This window comes from Castor canadensis, chromosome 11 (genome assembly GCF_047511655.1).
Source record: "Castor canadensis chromosome 11, mCasCan1.hap1v2, whole genome shotgun sequence".
Taxonomy (NCBI): domain Eukaryota; kingdom Metazoa; phylum Chordata; class Mammalia; order Rodentia; family Castoridae; genus Castor; species Castor canadensis.
In genome coordinates, this window is record NC_133396.1 from 35,302,417 (window position 1) to 35,321,732 (window position 19,316).

Genomic DNA, 19,316 nt, shown 5'->3' on the forward strand with positions numbered 1-19,316 from the left:
TTGGTAGTAGCTCTTCTCTTTCTCCTAATCAAAATCAATAAAGAGTAACATTATTTCTGCTAGCATATTGAAAAAAGATTTAATTTAATTTATTTTTTTTATTTTGTTTTGAGAAAGGATCTTGCTATGTAGTTCAGGCTTTCTTGAACTAGAATTCCTGCCTTGGCTTCCTGAGTGCTGGGATTATAGATATGTACCACCAAGCCTGGCTTGAAAGAGGATTTTAAAAAAACTCACTCGTGTTGGGTGCAGTGATTCATGCCTGTAATCCCAGCTTCTTGGGAATTGAAGATAGAAAGATTGCAATTCAAAGCCAGCCTGGGCAAAAAGTAAGTTCTTAGTCTTAAAGAACAAGCTGGATATGGTAGTACAATCCTGTAATCCCAAAGATAGGAGGATCATGGTCTGAGGCTGGTTCAGGATAAAAGTGTGAGACCCTATCTAAAAAATAACTAAAGCAAAAAAGGGCTTAGGGTATGACTCAAGTGGTAGATCTCTTGTGTAAGAAGTGCAAGACTTTGAGTTCAAACCTCAGTACTTCAGAAAAAAAACCCCAAACCTGATTCATTGTGAACCTTAGAATGGAATGCTAAAAATGGAAATATTAGGGCAAAAATAATAGGCTCATTTTTAAGAGTTTTGATTTCTGTTTTCATTCTGCCTTCTGGAGAGCTCAGTTGAATCAGTTTACATTCCATTGCACTATTTGATATTGTATACTTTGTTGTACCTTTCTGTACTGTGTTTTATAGTAGATGTGAAAAATTGGTTCTTGTTTTAATTCCCATTTTTGTTATATCAAACATTTAAATATATTTATTGGTCATTATTGTTTATAGTTTAGTTTGTTTTTTTAACCTATCTTTTTTATTGATTTGAAGAGCTCTTCATCAATAAAGTCTATCTATAAATACATCTGAAAGATATCAGTTCTTTGAACATACACTGTAGTTTTTTCCTGTTTTAAGTTGTATAAAAAAAATTGAACCTACAGTCTGAAGCATGCTAAGCTCTCCCTCTACTCTTGAGCTACACTCTCCAGCACTATAGTTTTTCCTTTATTGCCTTACTGTTTTGCTTTTTAACTTTTTTCATTTTTTAAAATTAATTTAAATTTTTACCAAACAATCATTCTCATGGTTTTGAGAGAAATTATACAATGAAAAGATACACATATATAAAATGTTTGTTAATTTTTGCTTTTGGAATTAGCTCAGTGGTGATGGTAGGAATTTGGGTAGGGATATACCCGAACCGTGACAAGCCATTTGTAGACAACTGTTGATATTGGCTGATAAGTTCTTAGGGATTAATTGTAATATTTCTTTTGTTTTTTGTGTGTATGAAGCTTTTAATAATATATATTAGTAAGTATACACTTCATAACATACAAGAAAGAATGTAAAGGGAGACGTCCTGCTCTCATCTCTGTCATTCTGATATTGGTATTGATAAAACCAAATTTCTTATTGGCCAGTTTCATCTCCAGGGGAATATATACAATGGTATATGCATAGTTTTATTTTTCCATCCACTTACAAATTCATGAATAGAATTATTTTTTCTTCTGGGTGGTTTAAAAAAAAAACATATGCTGGGGATGTAGCGCTGTGGCCGAGTGAGTGTTTGCCTAGCATGCACAAGGCCTGAATTTGACCTCCAGCATTGCAAAAAACAACAACAACAAAAAACTGTACACAAAAAAGTAGTATTATAGGTATTATTTTGTTCTTTTTAAAAAACTGAATCCTTAACTACTTTCAATATGTTTTCCATATTAGAATGTATATTTCTACTTCGTTTGTTCTAACAGCTACATAGTATTCCATAGGTAAGTTACCAGAGTTTTCCTCTAGAAAGAATATCTGGGTTGCAGCCTGAGATTTTTTTTTAATTTTAAATAAGCACTCAAGGTGATTCTTATCTTCAATTTTGGGTAGAATTGCTGTACTTTTTTTTTTAGCTGTTAATATGTAGGTGGACATTTATTGTATTTTCGATGTTTCCATTATAAATACAGCTATAATGTCTGGCATACTTGGCAGTTCTCTTGGTGATAAAGGCTGAGATGTGGAATTTGGTTTTTTTTCCAAGGGCATGACATTTAAAATTGTAGTGATTACTGATTATCTTTTTTCTTTTTCTCTTTTTTTGGCGATAGTGGGCTTTGAACTCTGGGCCTCATGCTTGCTAGGTAGGCGCTCTACCACTTGAGCCATGTCCCTAGCCCTGTTTTATTTATCTTTTTTTATTTCATTTCAATTTAGTCCTGTGTACCTATTTTGTAGAGAAAGAAACTGAGGCTCATTAAGTAACTTCCCCAAATTAAGAGATGAAGCGCTCTTGGAGTACAGAATTGTCTTGCTCTAAAGAAGAAGTAGGAGTGGAAAGGATAAATCATCTGTTCTAGTCTGCATCTCATCCTCTGTGAGGACAGCTGCTTTGAGGCTCATGTCTAAGATGTACTGCCAAAAAGGAGCATCTTTTCTCTAAATCTTACATTTTATTTTGGCTGATAAGACAATACTATTTATATAATCTTGAATTAAAGAAAATTAGAAATACATATTAAACTTATTTTGAAAATAAATATTTCAGTGGCAAAGTTTACTACCATATGCTATTCAGGTTTTCCTAATTATTTAAACTGGATTGATGATCTTCTGACTAATTTATAAATTTATATTTGTTCTCATATATTTTTCTTTCTTTGTTTAGATGCCCCCCACTGATGGACATTACTCTACACATGTTGAATGGATATCTTCTAGCATCTAAAGCATACCTTAGTGCTCATCTGAAGGAAACAGCAGAGCAGGATCGGTCTCCACAGAATAATACAGTAGGTTTAGTTGGACAAACTGATGCACCAGAAGTTACTAGAGAAGAATTGAAAAATGCATTGCTGGCTGCTCAGGTAACTTTTGTTAAAGTAAAATTTAGTCAAAAGTGTAAGGCATTCCCTAGTAACATAATCAATTAAATAGTACATTATGACCTCTACGTACATAGGTGACATATTAAACATTCTTTTTATTATAGAATCTATTATAATGATGTCACTTTTCCTTCTGAATATCAGATAGACTCTCTGATTATCAGGAATAATCCAAGAATAGACTTTTTTTTATTGGAAAACACAACACATTTATTTCTGTAAGCTGAGTGCCAGAGATAGTCTATATGCCCCCAGTATTGTACAGTGGAGCTTTCTTTCCCAAAATAAAAGGAGCAAGGAAAAAGGAAAATAAATTATATGAAATTTGCTCATGCAGAACCATGCCAATCTCATCTTTCTTTAAAAACAAAACAAAGCAATCCTAGGACTCAAATCACATATTTTCTGGTTGCTATGAGGGCCAGGGAACAGGCCCTCTTGCCTGTGCTAGCATAGGACCTTTCTACTTAAATTCCCATTCACCACACTCAAGTGTTTTCCCTTATTGTTCTTGTCACATTGAAAGCCCCTCATGTTAACCCTGAAATACTCCTATTTTTACACTTGGACTCAAACCTTTCTCTGTGCTGTGAAGAGATTTCAATGAAGAGGGAAGTTTTATACTACATGGCAATACCATTGCCAGGCAAATATTAAGTCAATTTTTATCACTTCTTACCACCAGACAATACTGTCTCTGTGATATGTGTAGCTTAGACAACTTGGAATGGCAGTGTGGGGCCCTGGAGCAATTTCTGTATCTGATCCCAACTAAGGGGGTGAATGTGTGTACTCATGAAGGCTTTAGTCAGCTCCTAGCATGGGGGCTTAGTGATAGGTTGAAGGTGGTCCAAATGGCACCTGGACCAGGCCCCAGAAGCAGTGTGAGACTCTGATGACTCAGACCAGTCAGGCCACATTGAGTGCAAGAGAAATGCCAGGGAAGAGGCCACTCCCTTCCCTGATGGCATGATAGTTTGATGATTGATGGCATGATTGATCTGATGGCACGCATGACTGTGGCATCAAAATGATTTTTCTTTATAATGAAAAAGGGGGTCTGTGAACTTCATGTGACAGCATGTAGTAAGGTCCTGAGGGAGGCTGGGAAGGGGTGTGGGCTATAGACACAGGGTGACAGCCTTTGTCTCTCATCACTTCTCCTCTCTTTGGTGCTTAATAGCCATTTAAGATAGATTTATATTTTAACAAAATATAAGACCTAGAAGTTCTGAGATTATAGTTATATCTTCACTCAATTAAAAAATATTTATTGGATAGCTGTGTCCCAAATACTGTTTGAGGGCCTGGGTATACAATGGTGAAAAGGACAAAATCCTTGGTTATTTATTTAAGATCAAATGATAAAAAAAAATCAGATGTTGAAGACAGATAATAAACAGAAAAATGTTAGGCATTGATAAATACTATGATAATATGAGCAGTTCAGCTTTGTATTTGAAGAACTTTTATAATAATGTAGAATGTCATTGAAGCCTAAGTAGTAATTTTTGAGTAATTCAGGAGATGGGAAATGATAAAATGTTAAGCAGTTCAAAGTCTTCAAAGTAAAAATGTTTTCATAGTTTGAAGCATATTTTCCAAAATCTTCTCACTGGTAGTAAGAGGAATTAGTAGTAATAATGTTCACAATCCTTTATCTGTAATGTAGAAATCCAAAAAATCATGAAAACTATAATTCAATTGGCAGGAAAACTTGACCTGATGTGAACTCATTTGGTGAGAAAACTTGACCTGAATTAATGTGACACTATTTCTTATCTTTATCTCAACTAATGTGAATATTGGTATGTTTTTTCTGTAGAAGTAAAAAAGTGCTGCCTCCCTCTCTGCTGGAGGCATTACATAATATTACATTAAAGAAAATTCTGAGTTGTAAAATAAGTCTTGCCATAAGAATTAGGTTAAGGGATCATGGATCATTATGGTTAGCATTTTTATAAAACTTACTATATGCTGGGTGCTACTCTTAAGTTATTTACATGTATAAACTCATTTAATTTTTATAATCAACCTATGAAGTGCAGAGTATTATCATCTCCATTTTATAGATTAGGAATATAAGACTCAGGTTAAGTGATTTGCTGAAGGTTACACATTTAGTAAACAGCCATGTTAGGATTCTGGCTCCAGAGATTACAAATAAAGTCAAAACAAAACAAATCAAAATAAGCACTAGTAACCTTTTAACCCCAGGCACAAGTTGTAAATTAAGACTAGCATTATTCTATAATTTTCATGTTCTTAAACATTTAGATGAAGTATTTGTTTTCTTCTACTCCAGGCAATGACTGGCTTTCAGAGATGAATGTCATATATTCTTTCTCTCTGATTTTAGCTCTTTCTTGCTATGTGACAGTGATTGTAGCTCTTCATATATAGTAACCTCAAGTAAATCATCCCTTAAGCTACTCTTATATGAAATGTCACTGAGAAAAAGAGGAACATATAGGACAGGATTCTGGGAAAGCTGGAGATTAAGAGGAAGGAAGGGAAATTCTGGTAGAAGTCATTTTTGCCTAGGGCCTGTTTTGGGTGTCACTGAATTGGAGTATTCTTCTAATAGCTGGTCATAACTGAAATCTGTGGATCTATCTTAGAGATACATGACCTCCTTGAAATACACAATATGTTTGAGTATGTTAATTTTTATGGAAGGAGGATATATAATTTTATTCAGATTAAGGGGTTCATAACCCTGAAAAAGTGAGACTTACTGCACTATAAATTACTCATTTCTCCTGTAAGAACTACCATTTTGCTGTATGTATGTTTTTAAAGAAACTAGTTATTTGTTATTTCTTGTGAAATGAAAATCAGATTTGTTTTTTATATGAACTTTTCAGAAATTTCTTACATTCAGTATGTTTTATTTACTTGCAGGATAGTGCAGCTGTCCAGATACTCTTAGAGATTTGTTTACCTACTGAAGAGGAGAAAGCAAAAGGTATCAATCCAGACAGCTTGCTAAGGAATGTTCAAAGTATTATTACCACTGGCACTCCAAATATGGAAGTGGAGGACGGAGAAGACAATCTGCTCTGTAACCTTCGAGAAGTTCAGTGCCTTGTCTGTTGTCTCTTGCACCAAATGTACATTGCAGATCCCAATATTGCTAAACTTGTTCACTTTCAGGTGGGTTTTTAAAGAATGATGCTTTATGGTTGAACTTTATTTTTCTTTGGAGGTTTATATACTAAATCATAGTGATCGCTGGGCACCAGTGGCTCACACTATAATCCTAGCTACCTGGGAGGCAGCAATCAGGAGGATCAGGGTTTGAAGCCAGCCCAGGCAAATAGTTCACAAAAATCCCCAACACAAAACAGGGCTGGGAGAGTGGCTCAAGTGGTAGAGTGCCTACCTGTAAGGTAGTGAGGCCCTGAGTTCAAACCCCAATACTGTCAAAAAATTTAACAGTGATCGTTTAAAAATGAGAGGTAATACAAATGATCTTGGCCCTTTGCAGTGGAGAAAAATCCAAACTTTTAAGAATTTTTTCAATCTAATAAAGTGTTCAAGCAAATTATCTGTATTCGAATGCATCAGAAAAGTGAAATGCTGGGATACATGTATATCCACTGTAGCCTTAGGGGCAATTTTTATAGAAAGTAAGTGAAAACTTCATTTATGTTTTTAGCTGCATTTGACTTCTAATTATTTTATTTCTCACCTTTTTCCTCTTTCTTGTTGACATAGGGTTATCCATGTGAACTCTTGCCTCTGACAGTTGCAGGTATTCCATCTATGCACATCTGCCTCGATTTCATACCTGAACTTATTGCACAGCCAGAACTTGAAAAGCAGGTAATAAGCATTTTGCAGTTTTAAGAAAAATTTTATTTCTCTTTAATATTTGGTGATTATATAAAATCTTTATAACTTTTAATACTTAAAATTTTCTTGAGAAAGCTGTAACATACAGATTTTTCATTATAGATATTTGCTATCCAGTTGCTTTCACACTTGTGTATCCAGTATGCATTACCAAAGTCACTTAGTGTGGCTCGCTTGGCTGTCAATGTCATGGGAACTTTGCTGACAGGTATGTAGTCAACCAACATCAAGTACAAAACTTCTAACATAAGTTAGTGCATATATTTTATGAATTTAGTGACTCAGTAGTTTTTCATGTTGCTGGGAGACAATGTGACACAATATGTGTCACCACTGGTTTACCTTACTCCATCTTTGAATTATTATTCTTTGAGAATTTTTCTAATTAAAAACGTTTTAATGTAGAAGAAAAGAATAGGCAGGCAAATTATATCTTACATTTCAAGATAGACTTATAGTGACTATAATAAGCTTTCCACATCTTATAAATAGAAATCAAATCTACTTTGTGAATATAATTATGTCAGTAGAAATTAAATTATGATTATAAATGCTTAGAGTTCTAGGAAAATATCACATGTACAAAGGAGACTTAGATATATTAGTTGTTTCCTTAAGTTCTACAATGTTTCTTAACATTTTAACCAGCTCAGTGATGGAATGGTTGTTTAGCATGTACAAGGCCCTGGGCCAGTCACCAGTACCACAGACAAAAGAAGAAATATACACAGATATACATATATAAAACTATGCATGATATAATATTCATTCCTTTAAATTATGGCTTAGTTACCTTAGTATTCTTTCTCAGTATTCCCATAATACTGTTTATTTTTCCTTCCATTGTATTTTCTTCCTGTTATATTAATTTTGTAGTGGTTAAGACTTTATACTGCCAACATCAGTCCCAGCTTCACCACTAATTGCTGTGTGACCTGGAACATGTATCTTAACCTCTCTAAGGTTTATTTAAGAATTTTCTCATGTATAAAACGGGTGTCATCATAGTACTTTCCTCATTCATAAAACTAATTAAACAATGCAGTGCTTGAGTACAATAAAAATTTCTGTCTTGGATAATGACTGCTAGATTGTGAGTTATCTAAAGAGAGATGTGGGCAGTGTCTTAGAAGACTTAGTATCTGCATTAGAGCATGGTATTAGTTTGTTGTATAGGGTTTGATGTTGAATGTATATCTGCAATGTAAAAATTTCTGTTTCATTTCTTTCCAACAGTTTTAACACAAGCTAAGCGGTATGCTTTTTTCATGCCAACTCTTCCAAGTTTAGTCTCTTTTTGTCGAGCATTTCCTCCACTGTATGAAGATATTATGTCTTTGCTGATTCAAATAGGGCAAGTTTGTGCCTCAGATGTTGCCACTCAGACAAGAGACATTGACCCAATTATTACACGTAAGTGACAACACATTTTCAGGACGTATCTTAATGTTTCATGTAAGAAGGCCAAATTTCTTACCTTAATTTAATTTTCTTTCCTTATGTTTTTAGGCCTTCAACAAATAAAGGAGAAACCAAGTGGATGGTCTCGAATCTGTAAAGATTCATCTCATAAAAATGGCTCCAGAGACACTGGAAGCATGGATCCTGATGTACAGCTTTGTCACTGTATTGAAAGCACAATAATTGAAATAATAAATATGAGTGTCAGTGGAATTTAAAAAAGAATTAAAAAAACAAAAAAATTAAGCTGTTTCCTACATATACCCAACAAGAATCTGCATCTTGTAACAACTAAACTGAATGGGAGTAGTAATATTTTTGAATTGCTGAAATGATTCAATTCAACATGAATACAGTTTTGATCTCTGAGGATTATGCTTGCTTGCATTTGATTGGCATGTCTTTGGCATGTAGATATCTACAGAAGTATCTACTTTGCTGGTATATCAATATTGTAGCAGCCAAGGTTCCCCCCCCCCATTGGGAGCATATTTAGAAAACTTGTAAGTGGAAAAGTAATTTGGCCTTGTACTGAGCTCTTGAAATGTAGAAAGATTGCCAGCCTTTAATTCCTTACAAAAATGAGGGCATGGATAGCCCTAGTGTAAAACTGAGCATTTTAGCAGTTTTTAACAAAGATGGAATAGTTGGAGGGAAAAAAGGGGATCAAAGGAAGGGAGAATTCTGGAAAAATTAGTTGTTAGATGCCCAAATAAAAATGTCAAATACTTGCAATGCAAGTAATAGTGTTGGAATTCTAATTGTCAAGAAATGATATTGAGAAAGCTTTGAAAAAAGACAAGTATCTTTTTTCAATGATTTCCATGGAATTACAGATGAGGATTTAAAGATGTAATGTATTTGCTTCAATTTTTACTAATACCTGAAGCCATAGGTTGAATAATTTGGAATTTAAGATACTGGTTTAGAAGTATCTACAAAAACATCTTTGTGCAAAGAAGAACCTGAAAGAAAGTCTCATTTATTTTATTTTTTAAAATTTATTTTTATAATGCTTTATTGACTTATCTAAATCTCAGAGGGGTGAATATGTACCAAATTAAATGAAGTTTAGAGCAATAAAGCCCACTGGATTAAGTAGCTCTTGGCTTATCAGGATTATAATTCACATTTTACTTTGAGAAGATCTTTGAGTCGGAAAATATATACAGTGTTTGAACCTCAGGAAAAATGAAAAACATGGAAAATACTGTATTGCTGAAGGATTTTGTAGTTAGTAACGTCTATTGATTAGGTAGATGCATTCAGGTAACCCATAATCATTTTTTAAAAATTAAGTATCCAATGTAAAAGGTACTTCTCTTTGCTCTCTGAGATATACCTCAGTCACATTTCCCCCCAACTTAAAACAGACAGACCTCTTCATTTGTAAAAGAAGTTAGGCAAGCTAATAAAGTTTTTAAAGAAATTTAACTTCTTCCTTTACACTAGCAAATAGTCACATCTCATTTTCCTTCTCTGTAAAATGGGATTACTACTGGCCCTACCTCATAAAGGTATTCTACAAAAATTAGTTTGTAGCTGTTTCCAATCATGAAGTGCATAGTATCATGTGTGATAGAATATTTATAACTTTTTAGTAGATGCTTAATGTTCAATTAAGTAATTTTGATGTGAAGATTAAAAGAATATGCTTAACAATACCATAAGAATTTCATATTTTTAAACAAGGCAGTTTTGTACTCTAACATTAAATACAGCTGCTCTTGTTTTGTTTTTTTTAAACTGAGGCCTTGGAATATATTCTGTGAATAGGTATTGTGTAGGAGTTCAGAAAATGTTGAAGTATGTTTTTTAATGAACTGCAGTCCACATTTCCTGGATCAATTTTCAAAGATTTGTCAAAACCTGCTGTGTTAAAAATAGTAACATATGCTGTTTTTCATCAGGTTTGTTGATGATGTAAATAAAATGTGTAAATATATTAGTAAATGTTAATATTATGTATTTTAAGTTAAGGTTATAAAATTTGTCACTGTGTTTTTTTTATTCAAGTGAAAACAGATGTGTGCAACTATTTTGAATATTGATTTATAAACATTCATATTCTTTATCAAATGAGTTGTAGTTTTTTTGTGTTTCATTCCACTATCGTTAACCTGAAAGAAACAGTACAAGGGACTGCAGTGCAGGACTGTCTAGTTCCAGGGTTTGCATGTATCCCTTTCTGTTATGCCATACATTAAATGACAGTAAGTTAGAGTTGACTGAAAGCCTCATTAGGAACTGAGGCAAGGAAAATGAGTAGTTCTTTGGAGCAGTAAAAGATTTGATGTTTTAAAAAAACTGTTAAGGGGTTGGTGAGGTGTAGCTTGGTGGTAGAGCACTTGAGTATCATTCAAGCCCCGTGTCCAGTCTCCAGCACTGATGAACTGTAAAAGACCTGCAAGTATTTTAAAGGATTTATTATTTTTTAAATAAAATATCCATTCCATTGTTTTAACAGTAAATGACTCTTTTTTGCTTATCCATATGTTACCACATTACTGAATTCTTACCCGATTTGGAGTCTGCTTTTTTTCCACTTAATACTACATGGAATGTTTTTCTTGCAAGCAGTTTTTTATAATAATTTTATTGGTTTCATAATTATTGAATTGGTACATCCGGGCCATTTCCTTATTGCTAAACTGGGGGACTTTATGATTTTGTTTCAATGTTAGTTACAGGTAAGCACTGTTGGTAATTGAGGCATTGCCACTTTTTTTTTTTTTTTTAAAGATTATGTCTTTAGGATAAATTTCTGGGGCTGAGATCAGAAGGAAAGAATGTTTGTTTAGGACAGGTTTTACCATTTTAGGAAGATGTAGTCAAACAAGGGAAACTGAGGCGAACAAATCAACTAGTCTTCTGCCCTCCCCTGCCCAACAACCCTCTCTCCCCAAACTAGCTGAATTTAGAAAACCTGTCTCAGGTTTTGCCTTTGGGCCAATTTAGGCAACAGAACTGAGGGCATGAGTAATCCCTTTAGGTTCTGGGGAAACTGAGTTGTACGTCCTGCAAAAAGAAGAAAGCCTACTTCTGTCTTGATATAAATAGAAGAGCATCTCTCTGGAGGATTCTGTTCTCAGGTATTATACCAGCTGTTGTTGGGTTCTACCGCCAGTTTGAAACAGAAAAGTCTCTTTTCCCTTACGTAACCCCCCGAAATGTGCTCAGCGAGCTCCCGTTGCCGGAAGGCCTTCCGGTGCCGCCAAGGTCTGGCCTCAATCCGGAGGCTCCCATTGGGTGCTAGAGCGCTCTGTCTGGCCTCTCGCTAGGATTGGTTGATTGCGTTCTCCTCTTGACGGGCGATTGGCAGCTGCGGAGCCGAGGGGTGGGAGGCGGGAATTTGTTCGGACTGCGGAGTGGACTGAGAGAGCTAGAACGGAGAGAAAGGAAAGCGGCCGCGTACTGGCGATCGCGGCGGGAGAGTAGCTGCTCAGTGAGGAACAGCGGGACGACTCAGGCTTGTGTCGTTTCTGCTCAGGAGTCAGCATTTCCTTTCCCCCTGCGCCGCTCCGCTTGCGCTGGGCCCTGGCAAGTGGAGCGAAGTCGCGGGAAGGGAAGGGAGCAGCCGTGGCGGGCGGACCGTCGCCGCCCTGAGCGCGGGCCCGCGTTCCCCGAGGCGGGGGTTTGAGACGCCGCTGGGGCGGAGGGCGTGATTTCTAGCTTGCATTTGATGATTTTTCTTTGGTCGGCATTGGGGTTTGAACTCGGCCTAACGCTTGCCAGGCAGGCGCTCTACCACTTTAGCCACTCCGCCGATACCTAGCCTGCATTTTCGTAGCCAGCCTGGAGTTCTCGATTCAGACCAGGAGGTTCGACTCGACTCGGGAGAATCATTTGTAGAACCGGAAGGGACCCTAGAGTACTGGTTCTTATTTTCCAACCCTCAAACTGTGGGTAAAGTTATTACTGGCTTCCTCATCTTCTGAATTACTGTTTTAGCCATCTCGGTTTCCAGATTGAATTTATCATTTTTTTCGCTATTGCAAAAATTCCCCAGCTGATACAAGTGTATATATCATTTCCCCTCTTTTGATTTCCTCAGGATATATTTATGGGAAGAGAAATCTATGGACTTTCTCTTCAGAAAAAGGCAACGATACACAGAAACTTCTGTATGTGACTTTAAGAATTACCTCCATGGATCCTAGGTTAAAAAAGTTGTTAGAAGAGGCGAGGATTACAGTGAACCCACTCCTGTGTCTGATCCTGTGTTAGCCACATTTTCATAAAAACCCCATCAGGTATGTAGTATTGTCTCAGTTCTCTAGATAAAGAAACAAGGCCTGAGAGGTTAAGCAATTCACACAGTAAAATTCAAATTTAGATTTGCCCTACTCCGAAGTCCATCTCCTTTCCATTATGTTTCACTAACTTTTAAAGAATTATTGGGCTCCTGCCATGTACCAAGATACTTTCTTCCTTAGAACAGTTTTTAAGTCAGGGATTATTGCAGATAAGGATCTTAGACCACCAGAGAAGTGAAAAGACATGTCAAAAGTAACATCTGAGACCCTTTTCTAAATCTAACCTAGAGCTTATGCTTCCTGACCCCTTTTCTTTGTAATTGGAGGATTGCACAAATGGGAAGTAGGAAGGTGAAGGTGCACAATAGGAGAAAAAGAATGCTGTAACAGACTTGGAAAGAGTTGACCATTTGTTTCTGTAGATCATGTCTAATCTAGTGTTACAAGAGCTCAGGCTTAATCTGGCATATACTGTATCATGTTTATACATTATTTCATTTACTCTTTACTACAGTCCTTTTGTTACTATCCTTATTTTCTGCATGAGGATACAACAAGTCTAGGAAAGTTAAGTAACTTGCCCAAAGTCACACAACTAATACGAGGTGAAATGGGAGTACAAATCCAGATTTGTTTGACTCCAAAATGTGTGCTTGACCACTGTGATTTATTTTGTTTATTCACTTACTGATTCCAATTGTGATTTCCAGACTTGTGTCATATTGTTAGGTGTCTGGTTTTCTTTGAATTGCATTGTTTCTATATTGATTTTCATTTCTATTGCAGCTAGGAATCTGAAGTAAAAACAAAGCAGGATGTCATCAAGGGCTGAATACATAATTGGGGGGGTGAAGATTCACTTTCCTTGTAAAGCTTACCCCTCACAGCTTGCCATGATGAATTCTGTAAGTATTCTCCAGCAGTTATATCTTTATTACAATACAGATGCTTATCATCCATAACATACATTGATAGCAAATGGGTTGAGAATGTTTGCTGGATTCATTTGAAAGAACATCTAACTTTCAGGTAAGAAATAGTGATCACTGCTCAACTGTGTTTATGGTTTTGATATGAGGAAGACATTCTGAGAAATGGCCTCAGTTCATTTAGAAGTTTTATTTTCTTTAATGAATGCCTGCTTTCTATAAGCTTTTACTATCTTTTACACACACTACTATATTTCTCACCATTTTTTTTGATCCTGGGGGATCAAAAAAATCCAGGACCTATCTTGGATATCAAAATCTGCAGATGCACATGTCACGTTCATAAAATGTGACATGTGCATTTGTGCTTATCGTATACTTAACCTCCTGTGTACTTTAAATCATCTCTAAATTACTTATAATACCTAATACAGTGTAAATACTATGCAAATAGTTATTATTTATAGCTATGTAATAGTTGTTTAGGGAATAATGACAAAAAAAGTCTGTGTGTTCAGTACAGATGTAAGTTTTCTTTTTCTGAGTATTTTCAATTTGTAGTTTGTTTTATCTACAAATATAGAACCCATGGATATGGAGAGTTGGTTGTATTTTAGCCATATCTGAAACAAATGTATAAGTTTGAGTAAAGCAACTTTTCAGCTTGTTAAATCTTAATATTTTGTCATATTTACTTCAGATTAGATTATTATTAATATCTTACATTTAGTCTTTCCCAGCTATATTTTTATACTTTTGCTACATATGTTTATATCCATAAACAATCTAGTTTAAACTTTGTGTGTATATAATGTTATACCTATCCTTCTGTAGAGCTTGTTTTTATTTCAGCAGTGATAGGGATCAGTACCAGGGTCTTGTGATGCTAGGCAAGCATCTACTACTGTGCTACACCCTCTAGCAGATGCTCTACCACTTTAGTCATGCCCCTAGCCCTTTTTGCTTTTAGTTATTTTTCAAATAGGTTCTCACATTTCTGCCCAGCCTGGCCTGGACTGTGATTCTCCTACTTATACTTCCTATGTATCTGGGATGACAGGTGATAGGCACACATCACAACACCTTGCTTTTTTTTAATTGGTTGAGATGGAGGTCTCATGAACCTTTTTTGCCTAGATTGACCTCAAACTTTGATCTTCCTGATACCTGCCTCCTGAGAAGCTAGGATTACAGGTGTGAACTTCTGAGCTGGGCTTGACTTAATGTTATTTTTAAGATGTAGTCTTGTTGATTGTTAAGCCATTTTAATTGTGGTATGACATCCCATTGTATGAATATACCATAATTTATCTGACCATATTTCTGTCCTTGGATATTTAGATCATTAACATTTTCTTGCAATTAGTGAGCTCAAGGCCTTGCACTTGCTAGACAGGTGCTCTCCACTTGAACCATTCTGCTAGTCACCCATGAACTTTCTTATACATGTTTGCTTGTGTTCATGTAGAAAAGGTTTTGGGTATATACATAGGACTGCCATGCTGGAGTTGGACATCTTCAGCTTTACTAGAAATGGTTAGTATTTTTTACAAGGTGATTGTAAACAGTTTGTATTCCCACTAAGACTTATCTTTCATTAAGTTTTCATCATATGTATTTATAGGTATTAGTGTATTCTAATTTTACAGAAATGATTGTGTGCTTGTATAATTACAACACATTGTTCTTTTCATTTCTTCTCGTGCTTTATAAGCTTGTATATCCAATGTAATCTTAGGGAAAAGTGTAAAGGAATAAAGTGTAGATTTAACTAAATTCTAGTTCTTCCTACTGCTATTATTGTGTTTCCTGGAGTACAGCTTCACTTTTCCTTGTTGTTCTATTTGTACTTCTGATGGAGAGAGACCTATAAGGAAAAATGTTTACTGATTTTTTTAAAATTGGTTTTTGTGTCCATAGATTGTCAGAGGACTAAACAGTAGGCAGCATTGTTTGTTGGAGAGCCCCACAGGAAGTGGAAAAAGCTTAGCCTTACTTTGTTCTGCTTTAGCATGGCAGCAATCTCTTAGTGGTAAGTAGTTGCTTGCTATCTTCAGGCTGCTTATTTGGCCCTAAAAAAAATATAATACAGTACTCTTTATCCAGACTAGTTCAGTTCTAGGTAATTTATTTTTTAAGTGGGACTGGGGTTTGAACTCGGGGTTTGTCCTTGGAAAGCAGATGTTCTATCACTCAAGCCACACCTCCAGTCCATTTTGCTCTGGTTCTTTTGGAGATGGGGTCTTGTGAACTATTTTTTTGGGCTGGCCTCAAACCACAGTCCTCCCAATCTTAGCCTCCCAAGTAGCTAGGCTCACACCTGTAAGCCAGCTACTGCTAATTTAAATGTTCTCTCTCTCTCTTTTTTTTTTTCAGTGCCAGGGATTAAACCCTAGACCTTGCACATATACAGCCTAACCATTCTCTTTTCAGACTTTTTTTTTGGTTGTACTGGGTTTGAACTCAGGGCCTCATACATGCTAGGCAAACATTCTACCATTTGAGTTATGCCCCCAGCCCTTAAGAATTTTTTTTTTTTTTTTTTTTTTTGGGTGGTACTGGGGTTTGAACTCAGGGCCTTATACTTGCTAGGCAGGCGATCTAACACCTTAGCCACGGCCCCAGTCTCTAAGGTGTTTCTTTATGATAAGTTATATCTTCCAAATGGAATTTCAGTGTAGCAGAATATGTTTAATCCTCAAATGTTAACATAGTTTAATCTTTTACTTCCACATTCAGAGAGTACATGATCATTTTGGATGCTTAGATCTATTATGAAAAGAAGATGATAATTTATATGTAAAAGATGTAAGAAAGAAGGCTTTCATGATGCTAATACATATACTAATTGCTGATTTTATTGAGTAAATTCTTTAATACATTTGTTTATCTGACCCTCATAACACTAGAATATGGAATATATAAAAAAGAAAACATACAGGCCTGGTGTTGTTGTGCATGTCTGTAATCCCAGCACTCTTTAAAAGAAAATGTGTTACTGATAAGAAAGTCTTAAATATAAAAATAAATATTTTGTAGGTTTTGATTGTCCATTTTGATTTTTACTGTTTTTAGTCTTTGGGGAAAATGAGACTATTAGTTTATAACTTAAAATTTTAATGGCAGCTGTATGGAAAATAGTATTGATATTTACATGGTACAATTGAGTAAACAGATTTTAAAAAAGGAAATTATTTAGTTCTACCACTTGAACCAGGCCCTCAGGCAGGATCTTACTATATGTAGTCCAGGCTGGCCTCAAACTTTGATTTATCCTGTCTCTGCCTTCTAAATTATAGGTTTGTACCGCCATATCTTGCCCTGACCTAGTTTTTTAAATGTATGTGAATTTTGTGTGTGTGTGTGTGTGAGTGTATATGTAGACACACATACCTTATGGGCACACAATGTGTACATACTACAATTCTGTATTTTGTTTAGGTATCAAAATGACCTATTGAGTTTGAATATTGGCCTTAAAATTTATTTTGATACATGTATGGTAGGCTCTTAGTATCTAAGGTATTTGGTTTCAAGGACACTGTCATTGAGGAAAAACTGCAGATGTTCAGGATGCATAGAGTTCTGTACTGTATGGTGAATGTTTGATTTTTCCCAAACATCCAGCTTCCCCTAAAGACATGCTGCCTTTTGACAAATTAAAATTGTCATGTTATCCCTTAAATTAAGCACATTAACTTTTATCTTGCTTCTTGGGCACCATTTGCTTTTTTGTAAGGCATATTTTCGCAGAATTCGGGGTAGGGAAATAGATCACACAATGATTTAAACAACTGACAGCTTTGGACTGTGTAACATTTGTACAGGAATTAAAAATTTTTTGTTTTTGAAATTTTTGGGGGTATTACTGTGATTTGAACTCAGGTTCTTATGCTTGCTAAGATAAGGTAAGCGGCCTACTATATCTCTAACCCTTTTTGCTTTATGTATTTTTTAGATAGTTTTAATGTTTTTGCCTGGGGCCAGCCTCATATTGGGATGCTTCTACTTGTGACCTCTGTTTAACTGGGATCACAGGCATATGCCACCACATCCTGCTTAGTAATTGAGATGGGGAGGGTCTTACCAGCTTTTTCTCCCTGAGTTGTTTTGAAACACAATACACCCTATCTCTATCTCCTGAATAGCTGGGATTATAGGGATGAGTTGCCTCTCCCAGCTGACGTTTTTGATCACACTTGGTCAAAACTGCATGTGATAAAATCTGCCATTAAGGCAAACTTACTTTGTCGGAATTTGTATGTCATACAACGTTATTCTATTTGAAGTAGAAGTATAATGTGTGGAATGATTTAACCCTTATGTGTTTACATTGTTACTTAGGATATTGAACTTCAAACTCTTTTAGGGTAATAGCTATAATTAAGAATATACTTTACATTTTTGTTTCAATCCTTTCTCCTTGATTTTTTTTAACAAATCTCAATATAAATGAGTACTGAAGCGCTTGTGTCTATTACATCATTAATGTTTGATTGTTACGTTTTTTTTGTAAATTACATAAAATGATAATAGCTTCTCTCTTCATGTTTGTGGTGTAAGTGTTTCTCTCCTGGACTAATTTGATGCTGTAGATAGGGTGGCCAGCTTGTCCAGGTATCCCAGGTATAGTGTTTTCCTGGTGTTAGCCTCCTTCTACTCCCCAAATCTTGCATCCTGGGAAACTCCCCAACCCTGGGTGAACTGAGGTGGTTGCCCACCCTAGCTTCAGAGAAAGATTGATATTTATTCGATTAGAGGTATTATAAACAGAGTTTCTTTCATTTTTAGGGAAGCCAGTGGAGGAGGGCCTAAATAAAAAAGCTGAAGTACCTTTGTCAAGCGTGACATGTTGTTGTGCATGCCATTCAAAGAATTTTACATATTGTGACACAAGCCTGGGTATATCACGTCATTTCAGCAGTCCAAGCACAGCACCTTCTGAACAAAATGACATTTCTTCAACTTCTCAAGGTAAATTTTGTTTTGTCTAGATCTGTTGGTATTTGCATTTGGAACCTAAATTATTAGTGTTATTAAATCTAATTCAGATAAATGTAGTTATCATAATTGGTTATCTTCATCTAATTTCTCTGAAATTATTTAATTAAATTTATTTATTTATTTATTTTGTTTTGGGTGTTGGAGATTGAGCCCTTGGCTCTGTACATGCTAACTTGGCCTCACACTTGCTAGGCAGGTGCACTACCACTTGCCTCCACCTCTTTTTTTGTATTGAGTCTTTTGGTTGAGTGTTCTTTGAAGGTTTTTCAGGTTTTTTTTTTGGGTGGTACTGGGGTTTGAACAGTACCTTGCTCTTGCTAAGTAGGTGGTCTACCTCTTGCGCTTATACCCCCAACCCTAGATTTTTCTTTTAGAGTCTGTTGAATATCTTCTATAGTGAATTTCCCATTCAAGTTGTTTATCCATTTTTCTGTTGGTTTGTATCTTACCAATTTTTAGGAGGTTTTTTTTTTTTTTTAAATAGCATATTTTGGAGCTATCGCACTTCTTTTTAAAGACTTACCACTGGGAGTAGTAGGGTGGCTCAATCAGTAAAAGTGCCTACTTAGCAAGCATGAAGGCCCTGAGTTCAAACTCCAGTGCTGCCAATAAAAAGACTTAACACCTTTTAAGAACCTCTTGTAACACCTCCCCGCCAATAAAGAATAGGAAGGTAAAAAGCCTTTTTCCATGCCATGAAAATGTGACTTTTGTTTTCTTGGAGTTACTCTAATTAGTACATGGCAGTTCAGTTTTTCTAAAACTATTGTTTTTGATAGACAGCACCTCTCCTTCAGTGGCCTATGCAAATTTGTTCCATCCTCTTTCTGTTTTTTTTGAGACAGAGTTTCATTGTGTAGAAGCCCAGAC

General features: G+C 35.6%; 2 protein-coding genes across 10 annotated transcripts in view; both read left to right on the plus strand.

Moving 5' to 3' along the window:
- Ints2 (integrator complex subunit 2) overlaps positions 1-10,728 on the plus strand; it is a 69,250-nt gene extending 58,522 nt beyond the window's left edge. For all 4 annotated transcript variants that reach the window (XM_074046228.1, XM_074046229.1, XM_074046227.1 and 1 more), the window contains exons 20-25: positions 2,719-2,917; positions 5,843-6,094; positions 6,659-6,766; positions 6,899-7,004; positions 8,033-8,209; positions 8,306-10,728. In XM_074046228.1, coding sequence (XP_073902329.1) covers positions 2,719-2,917; positions 5,843-6,094; positions 6,659-6,766; positions 6,899-7,004; positions 8,033-8,209; positions 8,306-8,475 — 1,012 coding nt within the window. In that variant the 3' untranslated portion in view covers positions 8,476-10,728. The remainder of the gene's footprint in view (positions 1-2,718; positions 2,918-5,842; positions 6,095-6,658; positions 6,767-6,898; positions 7,005-8,032; positions 8,210-8,305) is intronic.
- Positions 10,729-11,613: 885 nt separating this feature from the next.
- The window catches only part of Brip1 (BRCA1 interacting DNA helicase 1), a 135,810-nt gene continuing 128,107 nt past the window's right edge, over positions 11,614-19,316 (plus strand). For 2 of the 6 annotated variants that reach the window (XM_074046231.1, XM_074046235.1), the window contains exons 1-4: positions 11,614-12,510; positions 13,300-13,418; positions 15,363-15,474; positions 18,234-18,416. In XM_074046231.1, coding sequence (XP_073902332.1) covers positions 13,329-13,418; positions 15,363-15,474; positions 18,234-18,416 — 385 coding nt within the window. In that variant the 5' untranslated portion in view covers positions 11,614-12,510; positions 13,300-13,328. Of the gene's footprint in view, positions 12,511-13,299; positions 13,419-15,362; positions 15,475-18,233; positions 18,417-19,316 lie in introns of those variants that run through there. The other 4 variants (XM_074046232.1, XM_020158896.2, XM_074046234.1 and 1 more) reach the window with 4 other exon arrangements.